General features: G+C 14.1%; 2 protein-coding genes across 2 annotated transcripts, besides 12 other annotated features; both read left to right on the forward strand. All coding sequences in view use genetic code 6, as the record gives it.

Annotated features, from left to right (window-relative positions):
- The first annotated feature begins 2,170 nt into the window (after window positions 1-2,170).
- Window positions 2,171-2,218: a microsatellite.
- Window positions 2,175-2,217: a microsatellite.
- Window positions 2,219-2,563: 345 nt separating the features above from the next.
- Window positions 2,564-2,606: a microsatellite.
- Window positions 2,607-3,415: 809 nt separating this feature from the next.
- Window positions 3,416-3,459: a microsatellite.
- Window positions 3,460-5,505: 2,046 nt separating this feature from the next.
- Window positions 5,506-5,573: a microsatellite.
- Window positions 5,509-5,565: a microsatellite.
- Window positions 5,510-5,555: a microsatellite.
- Window positions 5,532-5,563: a microsatellite.
- Window positions 5,574-7,469: 1,896 nt separating the features above from the next.
- On the forward strand, window positions 7,470-8,650 carry IMG5_194970 (hypothetical protein; the record flags this gene model as incomplete). Its single annotated transcript, XM_004024355.1, has 4 exons — window positions 7,470-7,677; window positions 7,742-7,858; window positions 7,925-8,087; window positions 8,632-8,650. 4 exons carry the CDS (start codon window positions 7,470-7,472, stop codon window positions 8,648-8,650), a joined length of 507 nt encoding a protein of 168 aa, XP_004024404.1.
- Window positions 8,280-8,335: a microsatellite.
- Window positions 8,317-8,349: a microsatellite.
- A 1,182-nt stretch (window positions 8,651-9,832) lies between the features above and the next one.
- Window positions 9,833-9,911: a microsatellite.
- Window positions 9,869-9,917: a microsatellite.
- A 1,604-nt stretch (window positions 9,918-11,521) lies between these two features.
- IMG5_194980 (hypothetical protein) lies at window positions 11,522-12,960 on the forward strand (the record flags this gene model as incomplete). The annotated part of the gene is made up of 4 exons (XM_004024356.1): window positions 11,522-11,803; window positions 11,868-12,006; window positions 12,825-12,919; window positions 12,949-12,960. 4 exons carry the CDS (start codon window positions 11,522-11,524, stop codon window positions 12,958-12,960), a joined length of 528 nt encoding a protein of 175 aa, XP_004024405.1.
- Window positions 12,961-14,450: the final 1,490 nt, after the last annotated feature.

Here is a 14,450-nt window from a genome sequence, read left to right on the forward strand (position 1 = left end):
TTCGGATTAGTCGTAAAAGGTTAAATATCATTAGCTACTTAAATAATGATTCCGTTATTTATATTAAAAACAAAAACAATTCTTTAACAAATTAAAATAAATAAATCAGATTCTTACTTTTAAAAGCTATCTATATTCTAACAATTTATTCTAGTCTGTTAAAAAACTTTGAAAGTAAGTTTTTCTACTACCATAATAGAGAGATTTAATTTAACAATAACAAAATAATTTTTAGTTTCAATAATTTCTAAAAAGAATTTCGGGAAAATTTAAATATCTTAATATATTTATACTTCATCTATAACATAATTCTATTAATCTTGTATTATTTATATATATTATTTGTTCATTAGAGTATAATAAGGCTATTGCATTAAAAGAAGAGGATTATCTAAAGCTCTAAAAATTCCATATTTTTGAATGTTTTACTATTATAATTATTTAATGATATGGAAAACTTTTCCTTTTTTCAAAGATATGAATTACCACTGAGGAAATCCTTTAAAATTAACCTATTAACAAATTAGTACTTCGTTTTATTCATCTAAATAAAAATACAGATAGACTTAAGGATCATTTATTTGATTTGTATCTATTTTTTTTTCCAATGTTAACATATCTTATTCAAATAATTTATTTTTGTCAAAAAGACACAAATGTGCTTCTTAAGTAGCTTTATAAGAAGAATTCGAAACTAGTAAAAATTTAGGCTTATTTTTGAAAATTATAATATCATTAAATTAAGAATTTAAACTGAAGTTTTTTTTCTCGAAAGTAAAATCAGGATTTATTTTATAAAAAAAGGAAACTGCATTTTATTCAGAATTAGAAATAAATAAATGATCTAAAATAATTTAACTTCTATTAATTTTTTAACCTTCTAAATCTAAAAGTATGTTAGGATCACTAAATTTTGATAAAAGAACTTAATACATTCGAAACTTACTTGAAATTTATTGGTAATAAATAATGTAATTCTAATCTATAATATATGGTAACATAATATTCTAAGTGTCTTCAGGCATGTCAATTTGCATTTTATTTTTAAATATTAATTTATAAGTATCGACATTAATTTCTAAAATTTCATAATTATTTCCGCAAAAAATAATTGAGTTTTTTATTTAATTATACTAAAAATTAAATTAACTGTTTTCTATTACATATTCTAATTTTTTTATTATTTTATCATTTTTATTATTATATATATTTTCAAACACATTCACAAATCCAAATTAATCAATATAAAACAACTTATTTTTCTCTTTTAAATAAGCCAAAGAAGTATTAGCTAAACACTATACCTCTTCAGTTTATATAACCTTTCCTTAAACAATATCAATGAAATTTATTTATCCAACATTATTATTAACAAAATAAACTCCTTCGTTTTCCATATAAACAGAATAAAAAACATCTAAAGCTTATATTTATATTTAAATAGACTATAAAAGCTATAAATTTTTATTATCATATATATTAATATACTCGAGCCCTATTTAAATATAAATTTCTCTTTAAGAATCTATATAAAGTTATTCAAGTAGTGAAACTCTAGCAGGATTATTACCTAAACTAAAATTAAGACCACATTATTAATTTTTTTCGCAATAACTATAGTAATAATTTTTCTAAAATCCTTCTTTACATTCTTTTTAGCAACTTCCATCTTCTTAATAATATTCATTTAATTAGCATATATTTGATTCACAAAAATTTTATTAATTTAAAAATAAATTTTCGGAACATTTTAAGCATTCGAAATTATCTTAAGAAGAGCAAAATTGACAAAAAGCTTTTATACATTACTATTATTAATCAAAATAATATAGTTTAAAAAAGAGTATAAATATTTGAAGTCTAATTATATAAATATTCATTTTATGAATATATTTTTTAAGATTTTTTTGATTTATTAATATTTTTAGATAATTTATTTTTTTATTTATACAGTTTATATAAAACTCTTAAAATATTAAATATAAATTTATTATTTTATATTTCACTATTTAAAAAAAAAAAAATATTACATAATTTTTATTTAAAAAAATAATTTTTATTTTGAAAATAAAATAAAGAATAAATAGTTTAATTTAAAAAATAAAATTATAATAAATAATGATAAATTAATATGATTGAAATTAAGTAAAAAAATATAAAATATTATTAGTAATATTTAAATAATTTTTAATTAATTTAAATTATTTTAATTAATTTTTTTTCCAATTAAAAAATCAAATCTTTATATCCCGTCTTTGGTTTAATTCTATTTTTAAATTTAAGGTTATTTAAAATCTTAATTTATAAAAGATATTTTTTTTACGTATATTTTTATTTTTATATACTTATAATTTAAATTTTTTAATTTATATGCTTGAGAAATTAAATTAAAAATACAAAAATCTTAATACTTATTTATTTTAAAAACTTATATAGTTTTATTTTTTATTATTTTTAAAAAAAGGTATATATTTTCTTGTTTGAAATTTTTATTATTCATTAATATTTATTTATCTTAATTTTCATTATTTTAATTATATTTTATTTATCATTTAAATGCCAGATTTTATTATTTAATAATTTAAATTTTATTATTTAATCAATTTTTTTTATCTAAAAATACAAATTAAAAATTTATAAAAGGAGATTTAATTTTTTTTTAAAAAAAATTATTACTTATTTAATGTATTTTATTATTAAGAGAATAAACTAATAAGTTTGTCTAATTAAATTGCTTTTTAAATTATTATTTTCTTCTAATTTCTATCATCAAACATTATTACTTCTTTAAAATAATTTATAAATTAGTTTATTTTATAAAAAAACCTCTAAAAATTATTCTTTAAAATAATTGTTAAAATTTTCTCTTATTTTTTATTTTATCTTTTTAATCAGATTTTAATTTTTTTTTTATTAGAATTAATATTTGAATTGAAATATAATAATATTAATATTGTGAACACTTTTGTATCAAATTTTCTCTAAAAAATAAAGTTATTATTGTAATTTTTCATAATACTTATTATATTATAGACAAAGTATTTTTTTATTTAAATACTAATATAAAATAATATTAATTATTTTATAATTTAACATTTTGCTATAATATCAATTTAATTGCTAGTTACTTCAGATAAATCTTAATTTTATTTATAATATCTATCTAACTTGTCTTTATCTAAATTTATTTCATAAAAAAATAAAAAATTAGGTTTCTTATTTTTTGATTATTAAGATTTATATATAATGATTTTAAACTTTTTTTAATTATTAAATTATGAAGTTTTTTATAATTTATAAATATATATATTTTTTAAAAAATATCGTTCCGTGAATTGCTTTGCTTAATTAACATTTGTTAATAATTTTAATATAATATTTTTATTTTTTTCAGAATTTAAAAATAAATGATAGTAATTAATACATAAAAAAAAAAAATTAATACAAAAAAAAAAAAAAATTCTAAATATTTTATAAAACTATTCTTAAAATATTAAAACATTAAGAAGGTAAAATATTGCTTTTATATATACTAAAGAAAAATTTTATATAAATTTTAATTTAATGAATAATTTATATAAAATAAATATTTACGTACATATTTTTAAATTTAAATTATTTATTTTTAAACATTATATATTAAATAAAAAATCAAAGACTTTTTGAACAAATATTAATCATTAAAATTAATATGGATTAAAGTTAGTTTAAAATCATTTTTATATGTATTTTTTCAAAAATAAACTAAATAGATCAAAAATAAGTAATTATCGATTAAAAAATTAGATAAGAAAATGATTTTGTACATAAAAAACCATCAGAAATTTAATATATGAATGAAATTAATTTTTTAAAAAAATAAATATTATTTTTAGATAATATTAGTAAATCAAAATAATTTAAATATTAAAAAAAAGCAAATTAAAAAATAGACACTAGATTAGGTAAAGAATTATCAGTTTTATAAAAAAGATATTGCATTCATCCAGGACATATTCGTATACTCGATAAAATTGATTATATTTAAGAAATAGATACAGAAGAAATCAAATCTGATTATTAAACGTCGTTTATATAACCATTATTATAAGCATATGATTCATAAGTATATGAAATGGAAAACTTTATTGAAAAAATATACGAAAATTATAGAGATATGGAACAAAAAGGAAATTATTTAATTAATGATAATAATTTATTAAGGGATGAACTCGAAAAAAAATGCAAGTAAATTTTATAATTTATTAATATAAAAATATTTTTAAAATTAGAATAATAATATAGATTTATTAAAATGGAGAATATGAAACAAATCCAGCAAATCCTTATTGTTATTATTTATATTATATATATATATATATAATATTTTTATTAATTAAAAATATATTTTTTTAAATAGTAAAAATTAGAAAAAATTGATTTATATGAAAGAATTAATTTATTATAATTAGAAAATTAAGAAATAAATTAAAAATATTTTGATTTGGATGATTTTTTTTTTTAATTAATTAATAAAAAAAATGTTAAAAATTAAGTAAAAATATAATTAATTGGATTAATTATTAAATATAAAAGATTAGGATTTAAATAATTTAATTAAATTATTTAATGAATAAAGTTAGAAATTCAAATTAATCGAAATTGAATATTAAAATATTCTAAATTTAAATTAATGTTTAAATTAAAAGGCTATTAAATTTAATGAGTTGGATATATTATTTGAAACCAAAAAATAAGAATATGACTTTTTAAAAAATTAATAAGAAAACTTAATTTAAATATATTAATTATAAATAGAAAATTTAAATAAAGAATTATCCGATTAATTAGCTCTTAATTCAAATTAAATAGAAGAATTAAATTAATCTAATATTTAACATAAAGATTAATAGCTATAAAGTCAATAAATTATTGCTAAATTAGAATAAGAAATTCAATATTTATAAGAAGAGAATCTAAGAATAATACAAGATAATGAAAAATATAGAAACGAAATCGAAGAAGTTACTAAACTTGCAAATAATTATGAATAAAAATAATTTTATTTTAATTAAAAATAAGAACATTTTATTAAATTAGAAAAAGATTTAAAATAAAAAATGGTTGAGAATGCTTTAGAAAAAGACAAAGCTATAATAAAAGAGTAATAATTATTAAATACGTTAGAAAATATTGATTAAAACGTATTTAATTTTTTGCTATTTTATATTTAAAATTATATAAAAAAGCACAAAAAAGAACTAGATGGCTTAAAAATTTAATATGAAAAAATAATAAATAATATAAAACTAAGTTAAAAATAAATAAATTAATAAAATGAAGAATATATAAAAGAATTAAGAACTTAACTTCAAAATGAAATTTAAAAATCAGAAACATATTTTAAAGATTTCACCCATTTAAATACTTTATATATAAATTTAAATTAAGAAATTCAATATGGCTAATAATAGGAAATAAATAAGGATTTAATTTTTTAAAAGGAAAAAATAATTATAGAACTTTAAGAAAAAATAAAAGTAAAAAAAAATAAAAAAAAATAAGAAAAAAAAAAATAAGAAAATATATAAAGTTAAATGAATAAATTTATATTAATAATATGAAAGAAATTTAAATCGAGAAAAACCATTTAGAGATAATTTCATAAAATTAAATTAATGCTTTAAATGACTCAAAAAATTAAAATGAAAAATTAAAAACAGAAAGCTAAAAATTGAATTAAGAAAATAATTAATTAAATTAAAAAATTTCTTAATTTTAAAAGAAAAATAAGCTGTTTTGAATTAAATAAGTAAATATAAAAAAATTTTCGAAGATCAGTTAGAGTATAATAACTAATAATTTAATGATAAAATAAAGAATTTATAAAAAGACTTAGAATATTGCTAAAGAAGAGAATAAAAATAAAAATAAAAAGCTATTGAAATATTATAATCATCTTAATTTGTAAAACATTATGTTATTTTTCATTTTTTTTTTAAATAAATAAAATAAAGATTGAACAAAAAATATAATATTATTATGAAGAAAAATTAAAAGAAGTAAATTTATTAATAAAATAATAAAAAGATGAGAATAATAACCTTAAAATAAGTTGTATAAAAAATAATTAAAATAATATGTAAATATGTTGATATTTTATAAAATTTTATTAAAAATTTGAATAAATAATATTAAAATCTTTAAATATTTATTATTCTATTCAAAATTAAGTTTCAATTTTATTTTTTAAATATTTTAATTACTAGAAGAATCGTAGTAATAAATATTTTAATTAATCTTCTTATTATATTTACTTATTTTTTTTTATATTATTATATCCAAATTTAATTATTAATTTATATATCTTTTTTTTTTATTTAAAATATATTTTATTTTTATAATATTTTACATCAATAAATCTCATAATTATAAGAAAGCCTTTAAATTCTATTTATTTTGACAATAATTTATATTAAATTTGTAATATTTTAAATTTAAAAGCAGATATTAGATAAATAAATATTATTAACTATAACAAATTTAATTGAAAAAAGTAATAAATTAAAAAATATTACATTTTATTGTATTTTTTGAAAATTAAAATGTTAGAATTTTTTATTTTCTAGCATGAATAATCCTTCATAATAAACAGAATATTTATATATAAAAATAAACAATTAAATAGATATTACTTTTACCTTTTTTTTGTTGCTAAAATTGATTAAAGTTTAATATAAAATATATAAAAAGAAAATAACTTATTATTATTAAAATGTATATTTAAAAAATTAATTTATAATATCATTTTATAAAAAAAATTAAGATAATATCTATATAGAATGTGTTTCTAATCTATTTTTGTATAAATAATAACAAAATAATTATTAGAAATTTAATAATAACAATTTTTTATATAAAAGAATTTGATTATTAAAAAATAAGTCAAAAAAATTTAATTTATATTAAAATAATAATATAAAATAAATTATTTTTTTAAAACAAATTATTATATATATAAATTGAATAACAATTAATTATATATTGAAAGAAAAAAATATAGAAAAATTTAAAACGCCTTAAATATTTATAAATATCTAATTTTTTTAATAAAAAAGGAAATTATTAAAAAAAGAGAAAGTAATTAAATTAAATAATATTAATGTTTTTCATAATTACTTATCAAATATTTCTAATGATATATATTAAAAGCTTTTTATTCTTTTTTATTATGAATATTATTAACAGCTTCTAATATATAAACATAATAAATAGTTTTTATATAGTTAAAATATATAATAGATTTATTATATTTATAAAGAAATTTCTATTAAATGTTATATTTTAGTAAATTCATAAATATAAGAATATATACTAATAATAATATAATTCTTTTAAATGAAAATTTAAAAACTTTTTGTATGAAATTTTATTTATTTATTTGTTATAAAAATTAATAATATTTAAATTATTTAAAAATTAAAAATAAAATGTTTTCTAATAATATTCAATAATTTATGTAAGAACTATAAAAAAACAAAGAAGTATCTAAAAAAGAATTTGATGATATAAAATACATAGAAAATAAAAAAATATAACCATTGAAAACAGAAGACATTGAAAAATATCTACCAAAGTTAAAAACTAAAGAGGAGTTATATTAAGATTTAAAATTGAAACAAAAATTAAATTGGAAAAGTAGATTTTAAATATATAAAAATTCTTATCAATAAAATAAAAAAATAAATTTCATTTTTTACAGGTCCAGGCTATACAAACTCTGACTTCAATAAAATACCTATTTTACGAGCTAATTTATTAAGAAATTAGGATTTTGATCGTATGTATATGTCAGAAAGGTCGTATAAATTTCCAATAAGTAAATATTTAATATAATTTTCAAATAAATAATTTTATTTTCTATATAAATTTCATTAATAAAAAGATTATAAAGGAATAAAAATTCCAACTTGTGCTAAAGAATTTGGAGACACAGATTTAAATTTATTACCAGAATAATTTTAAGAATATTTAAAATAAAATTCAATAAAAAAAGTAGATTGGAGATTTAGGCCTTCAAAATATGGAAAAATTTCATTAGATTATAAGTTAGAAAAAATAAATTAAAATAATAAAGAAAATTTTAAAATAACTAATGCAACAAGTAATTATTTTGGTTTAGATAAACATTCTACATGGGAAAAGGAAATTAAAGAAAGTAAATTTTTTAGTACTTTTAATACAACTAAAAAATCAAGTTATTATTGAAAAATAAATGATTAATAAATATAAAAAAAAAGATATATATAAAATATATATATATATATATATATTTTTATATTTATATTATAAATATTTTATTACAAATATATATTTATATTCATAGATATAAATTGTTAAAAATATTTTATAGTAATCTATTTTATATTATATTTTTCAAATTTTATTTTGATAAAAACAAAAATTAGTTTATATTTTTAAATATTTAAATTTATCACTTTATTAAGGATCTTACATAAAATTTTTAGTTAAATAGTTAATTTAGAATTTTTTTTTTTTTTTTTTTATATTTTCTATATATTAATTATATATTTATTTTAGTATTAAAATTTATTTAAATATATTTTATTATATATATTAAAAATAAAATAGTTATTTCGTCTTTATATGAAATTTTCTACTTTTTATTTCACCCTTTTTCACTTTTTTTAAATGAATATTTTATTTATAAGTCTAGTATCCTCTATTATGCATTATTCTCTATTTTTTTAGGATTATAAAGGATTCATTTCATTTATAAGTTATAAATATCCCATTAAAAGCACTTTAAATGCATAAATATAATAACTTTAACCTTTCAATTAATTATCACTAATATTATCTGATTAATCTTTTAACCTTTTTAATCTATACTAATTTTTTTTTTATAAAATATATTAATAAAATAAAATAGATATATATTTAAAAACTTATAAGATATATGGAATATCTAACACCTAAACATTTTTACATTCATTAATTAATTGTTTATAATACATAGTAGTATATTTTTTTATATTTTTATTCTAAGTAATATTAAGACCGATAATTTAATGTAGTAAACTTCTAATTTCTTTAACATAATCACTTTTATTTTATAATAAATAAAATTCATCTATTTATTTATCATTTATTTAAAAAACTAAATCATGACCTTAACTTATTCCTTACCATCCTTTAACAAAGCTAGAATGCATTTACTCACTTCTTTATTTTATAGATATTTATATTTATAATTGATTTAATTCATCACACAATATATTATAATAATCCTTACAATAGTTTTCTATTAAATTTTTCCAATATTTACATGTTAATCTTTAAATTAAACAAAACTTTAATGGTAAAAAGCTTATAACAATAAAAAATGGATTTTTACCAATCATATTGATATTTATATTTTACTTATAATCCAAATTTGATAATGCTTAATTTGAAATACTTATTTGTGAAAAAGTTGACTCTAATGATATACAATTAGTAATTTTTTAATTATAGGTTGATTATTCATACACTTGATAAGGAATATTTTGAATTATATCCAATTTTGTATTGTTTTTATTACATTTTAGACTATTATTTATGTTGTTAGCTTTATTTAATATTAGATTTTTATTTTATAATTTTATAAATTAACTTTTTATATTCATTATTAAGCACTATAAAAATTAATAAGTAATAATATATATGTGGATAATAAATATAAAAAATTAATTGCTTAATGTTTTTAATTGATATAAATTAATAATATATAACAAAAAAACAAAATATTTAAAACAATAAAATATAGGCTAAATTTTTTTAAAAAAAATTTTATATATATATATATATATATATATATATATATATATATATATATATTTAATACATTTTTTTATATATTATATATATATTTTTTTTAATTTTCTATTAATATAAAATAAATTATAAAAAATTATTTATCATTTATAATTTTTTAATACGTTTATATTAATTATTAATCTTCGCATAATTTAATACTCTTTTTTTAATTTAACTTTAATTTGATATTTTAATTATATAATTTATACAAAAAATTAATTATATTAAAATATCTATAATTTCTTTAAATAAATATATAATGGTTTAATAATATTTTTATTTAATTTTTTTTCTAAAAATACTTAATATTATTATATATTATTTTTTATTAAATAACAAATAATTATTTTTAGAATTTTTTTTATTAATCTTTTTTATTATTTTTCAAATTTAATAATTTTAAAATATATATAATTTTTTTTTTATTATAAAGTTAATAATTTTCAAATAGTTTTTATTTACATATTAAAATATTTTTATTTTTTAATATTTTATATAAAATCAGAATAAAATCGATTACAGTTATCATTTTGATAAAATTATGGAAATTTAAAAATATTCTTAAGATTAAAATATGTATTTTATTAATAAAAGAAATTAATTATTTAATATTATTATCCTTTAGTAGAAATTTTTTATACTTATATTATTTTTTAGATATATATAAATATTTTCTTGATTTTCTTACCCCCAGAAGACTTTTTTATTAATAATAATTTTGTTTATTATATTTTATCTTCTTTAAATATATTAAGATATTTAAAAATAAAAGTTTATCTCCAAAAAGTAACTTTACATACTTAAAATATTATAATTTAGGTTTGAATACATATTTTTTTTTATTTTTTTTTTAGATTTTAAGTACATTTAACAATCAAATAGCTAGATAGACAATACACAAATTAAAATTATTAATTTTTTTGATAAAATTGAAATTTTTTCATTATGAAATTAAGAATTCTAATTTATTTATTTAACATTTTATATACTTTATAAAATAATATTATGTCAAATAGATGTAAGTTATTGGTGTTTCTACAAAATGCAAGCTTTAAATATAACTTGAGTAACATTTTGCAAATATATTAAAGTTATTTTATGCCTATATTATTATATATATGCTAAAATGCTTATAAAAGTGAATGTAAAATCTAAGTTGTCTAAAAAAATTATAATATTTTTAAGAAACAGGTTATTTATTAAAACATTTAGCAAATTGATATTTAGTATTTTTTTTTTTTTTTTAAATATAATAATATAGTGGACTTATAATATATAAATTAGATAATTAAGATTGTTTCTAAACATTTTTTTTGTTTATTTTGTATTTATTTTATTATTTATATAATAATTAAAAATAAATAAAATAATATATATTAAATATTTTTCATTATATAAATATAAATTTATATAAAATATAATAAAAATAAAATGTCAAAATAAATATATATTGATAAAAATAATACTAAAAATTCAAAAATATTTTTATTTTTCATATATTTATCTTATTTTAGATAATATCATTATGGGAAATAAATAAATCATTTATATATATATATATATATAATATTTTAATTTAATTTATTATTTCATATTATATAAAAAACTAAACAGGAAATTAAATTATATATAATATATTTAATAAAAAAAGATATTATATAAAATGATATTTGGTGGAACTTTAAACGATAACGAATAAACCATTGACGAAAAAAGATAAATTATAACAAATACAAGAAATTTAACTAGATAATAACAAATTATTTACAGAAGGAGCATATTTGACAATTATCGTCCCGATCTTTCTTAATTCGATTATTTTTTATTTAAAGAAAAATTAAAATTGGGCGAAAGTCTATTAAATGAATATAGAACACGTTTAAATAATGAAGTTCGTAAAATAGTATTCCTTCTTCCTTAGGCTTATCATCGTGAATATATTAATGTATTTTTATATTTAAGGCAATTATATTAATTGTTATTTTTAATTTTTTTTTGTTAAAAAAAAGCACAAATTTGCAGATTAAATTCTTGATTTAACTTCACCTCATATCAGAGGTGCTTAAGCGCAATCTATGAGATCATGGTAGGATGCATCTAAAATTGTTAATTGGATAGAATAAAAAAGAGAAAGACTTCAAAAATATGGTATAAAATTTAATTTTAAATTGTTTTATTTATTTGTTTTTTATATTGAAAGGTCTTGATTATCCTCTTTTAAATCCAAATTATGATATAGATTAATGCAAATAAAAAGAAGAAGAAGTTTTTTAAAGATTAGTTAAAGAAATGAGAAAACCTCCTTATTAAAAAAAGAATGATTTTATATTATTTTTTAAAAATATTAAGAAAAATAAATAGAAAAATAAAAATATATTTAGGAAAATGTTTATTTTTTTTTTTTAAAAAAAAAGGCATATATATACATATACATTATTTATTTTAACTATACATATAAATATTAATTATATAAAAGTAAAAAGAAAAAGAAAATTTTTTTAACTATTAATAATAATTAATAATTAAATTTTATTATTAATATATTATATTAATAAATAATTAGAAATTTCATTTATGTTTATTTAATAAAAACTGAATTAATTATTTTATATATATAATAAACTATATTTAATAATTAATAATTTTTTTTTTAATAATTTATTATGTAAAACTTTTAAATTAAAATAAAAATATTAATAACTTATTTTAAATATTTAGATATATAATATTATTTTACAAAAATTATAATAAATATATATTTATTATTAAATAGTTACTTTGTTTTAATATAAATATTTTTTTAACGAAATAATTCTTATTAATTTTATTTTTATTATATATCCCATTTTAATAATTTTTTATTTATAACAAAAAAATGAAATCAAAAAAATAGGTTATCAAATTTTTAAAAAAATTAAGAAATACAAAATATCTTATAAAACCATTAATATCGTAAAATAAAATAGATTAAATCAACCCTAAAATAAAGACAGTTAATTCATAAAATATTGATGAAATATTAGATTATTTTACATTGACAGATTAATATAACTTAAATTTAGTAATATAAATCTTAAAAAAATAATAAAGATCAGAAAATGAAAATAAACTAATATATAATTGTATATAATAAACTCAATTTTATAAATTTTATCAATAAGAATTTAAAGAAAACCCAAATTTATTTTTAGAACTGATAAAAACATTAACTTATGAATATTTCAGTCCTTTAGAAAAGATTTTCTAATATGGGGAAAAAGGAAAAAAAATATATATAATATTATCAGGCAGTGCACACATATTAATTCCTGACCATAACTAATAAATTATAACTAATTATTTAAATGACTATGATTGTAACTTTAGCCAAAAAGAATATTAAGAGTATAAATAACTTTTTAAACTATCAGTTGAAGAATATATAATAATGAAATATCCAAACTTTTAAATATTAAAACAATACAATATGTTGGATTACTTTGGTGATATTGCTGTTAGGCATAATGATAAAAGAACCTCCACTTTAATTAGTAATGAAGCATGTCATTTTGCAGTTTTAAGTTATGATAGTTACCATAAATATATAGGGATTAAAGTAATATTTTTTTTAATTTTTTTTCTTCTTTTATATATATATACATTCTATTTTATTCATTAATATTTATTATTATATAAAATAATTAATAATTATTTGTATTTATTGCAAGTTTATTTTTATAATTTAAGTTTAAAAAATATAATATATAAAATGTATTATTTTTATTTTTTATTAATGAAAATAAAATAAAGGCTAAAATAATCTAAGAAATAGAAAATTTAAAAAAAAATAGTACTCTTTTTAAGTAAAATAAATCTTTAATTTTAATAAAATATAAAAATAAAAAAATAAAGATATTTCCGTTCTATTTAAGTTGAAACTTTAATATAAAATTCTAAAGTAGAATTGTATAATATAGGAGCGCCTATATATAAAGAAGGAGACAAAGTAAACTATATTTATTACATATTAGAAGGAGATGTAGAACTAATACTAGAAAAGAATAATCAACAAATAGAATAAAAAATAATATAATAATTCTCCGAAGATGTAGATAAATACTATAGTGAAATAAAAAATAGTTATCTTTTAAACTAGCCTTTATATATTAAAGGATAAGTAAAATAAAGAAGAAAATTATTTTTATGTGCACAATAATAAGAAGAGGTATTAAAACCTTTATAACTTTCTAAATTAAGTTCAAAAGATTTATAAAATAAAAGTTAAATAATGTAAAAACTAGAATTAATAAAAAGCATTTCGACCCCAAAAATTCATAAAAAGACATAAAAAAATTAAATAAAACTATGTATATTGTCTGAAAAATCAAGTTTTGGTGAAGAAGAAGTTTTCAATGAAAATAAATATAGACAACATTCTGTTTTTTGTAAATCATCTCATTGTAAACTAATGAAAATCTAAATAGAAACGTATTTATATTATTTAAAAATAAATAACTGTTATAATGAAATAAAACAATATTTTTTAACATAAAAACTAAATTGGAGATAACAGAAAATCGATGATCATATAAACTATTATAAAAGCTAAAAAT

This window comes from Ichthyophthirius multifiliis, assembly GCF_000220395.1.
Source record: "Ichthyophthirius multifiliis unplaced genomic scaffold scaff_1120509251395, whole genome shotgun sequence".
Lineage (NCBI taxonomy): Eukaryota > Ciliophora > Oligohymenophorea > Hymenostomatida > Ichthyophthirius > Ichthyophthirius multifiliis.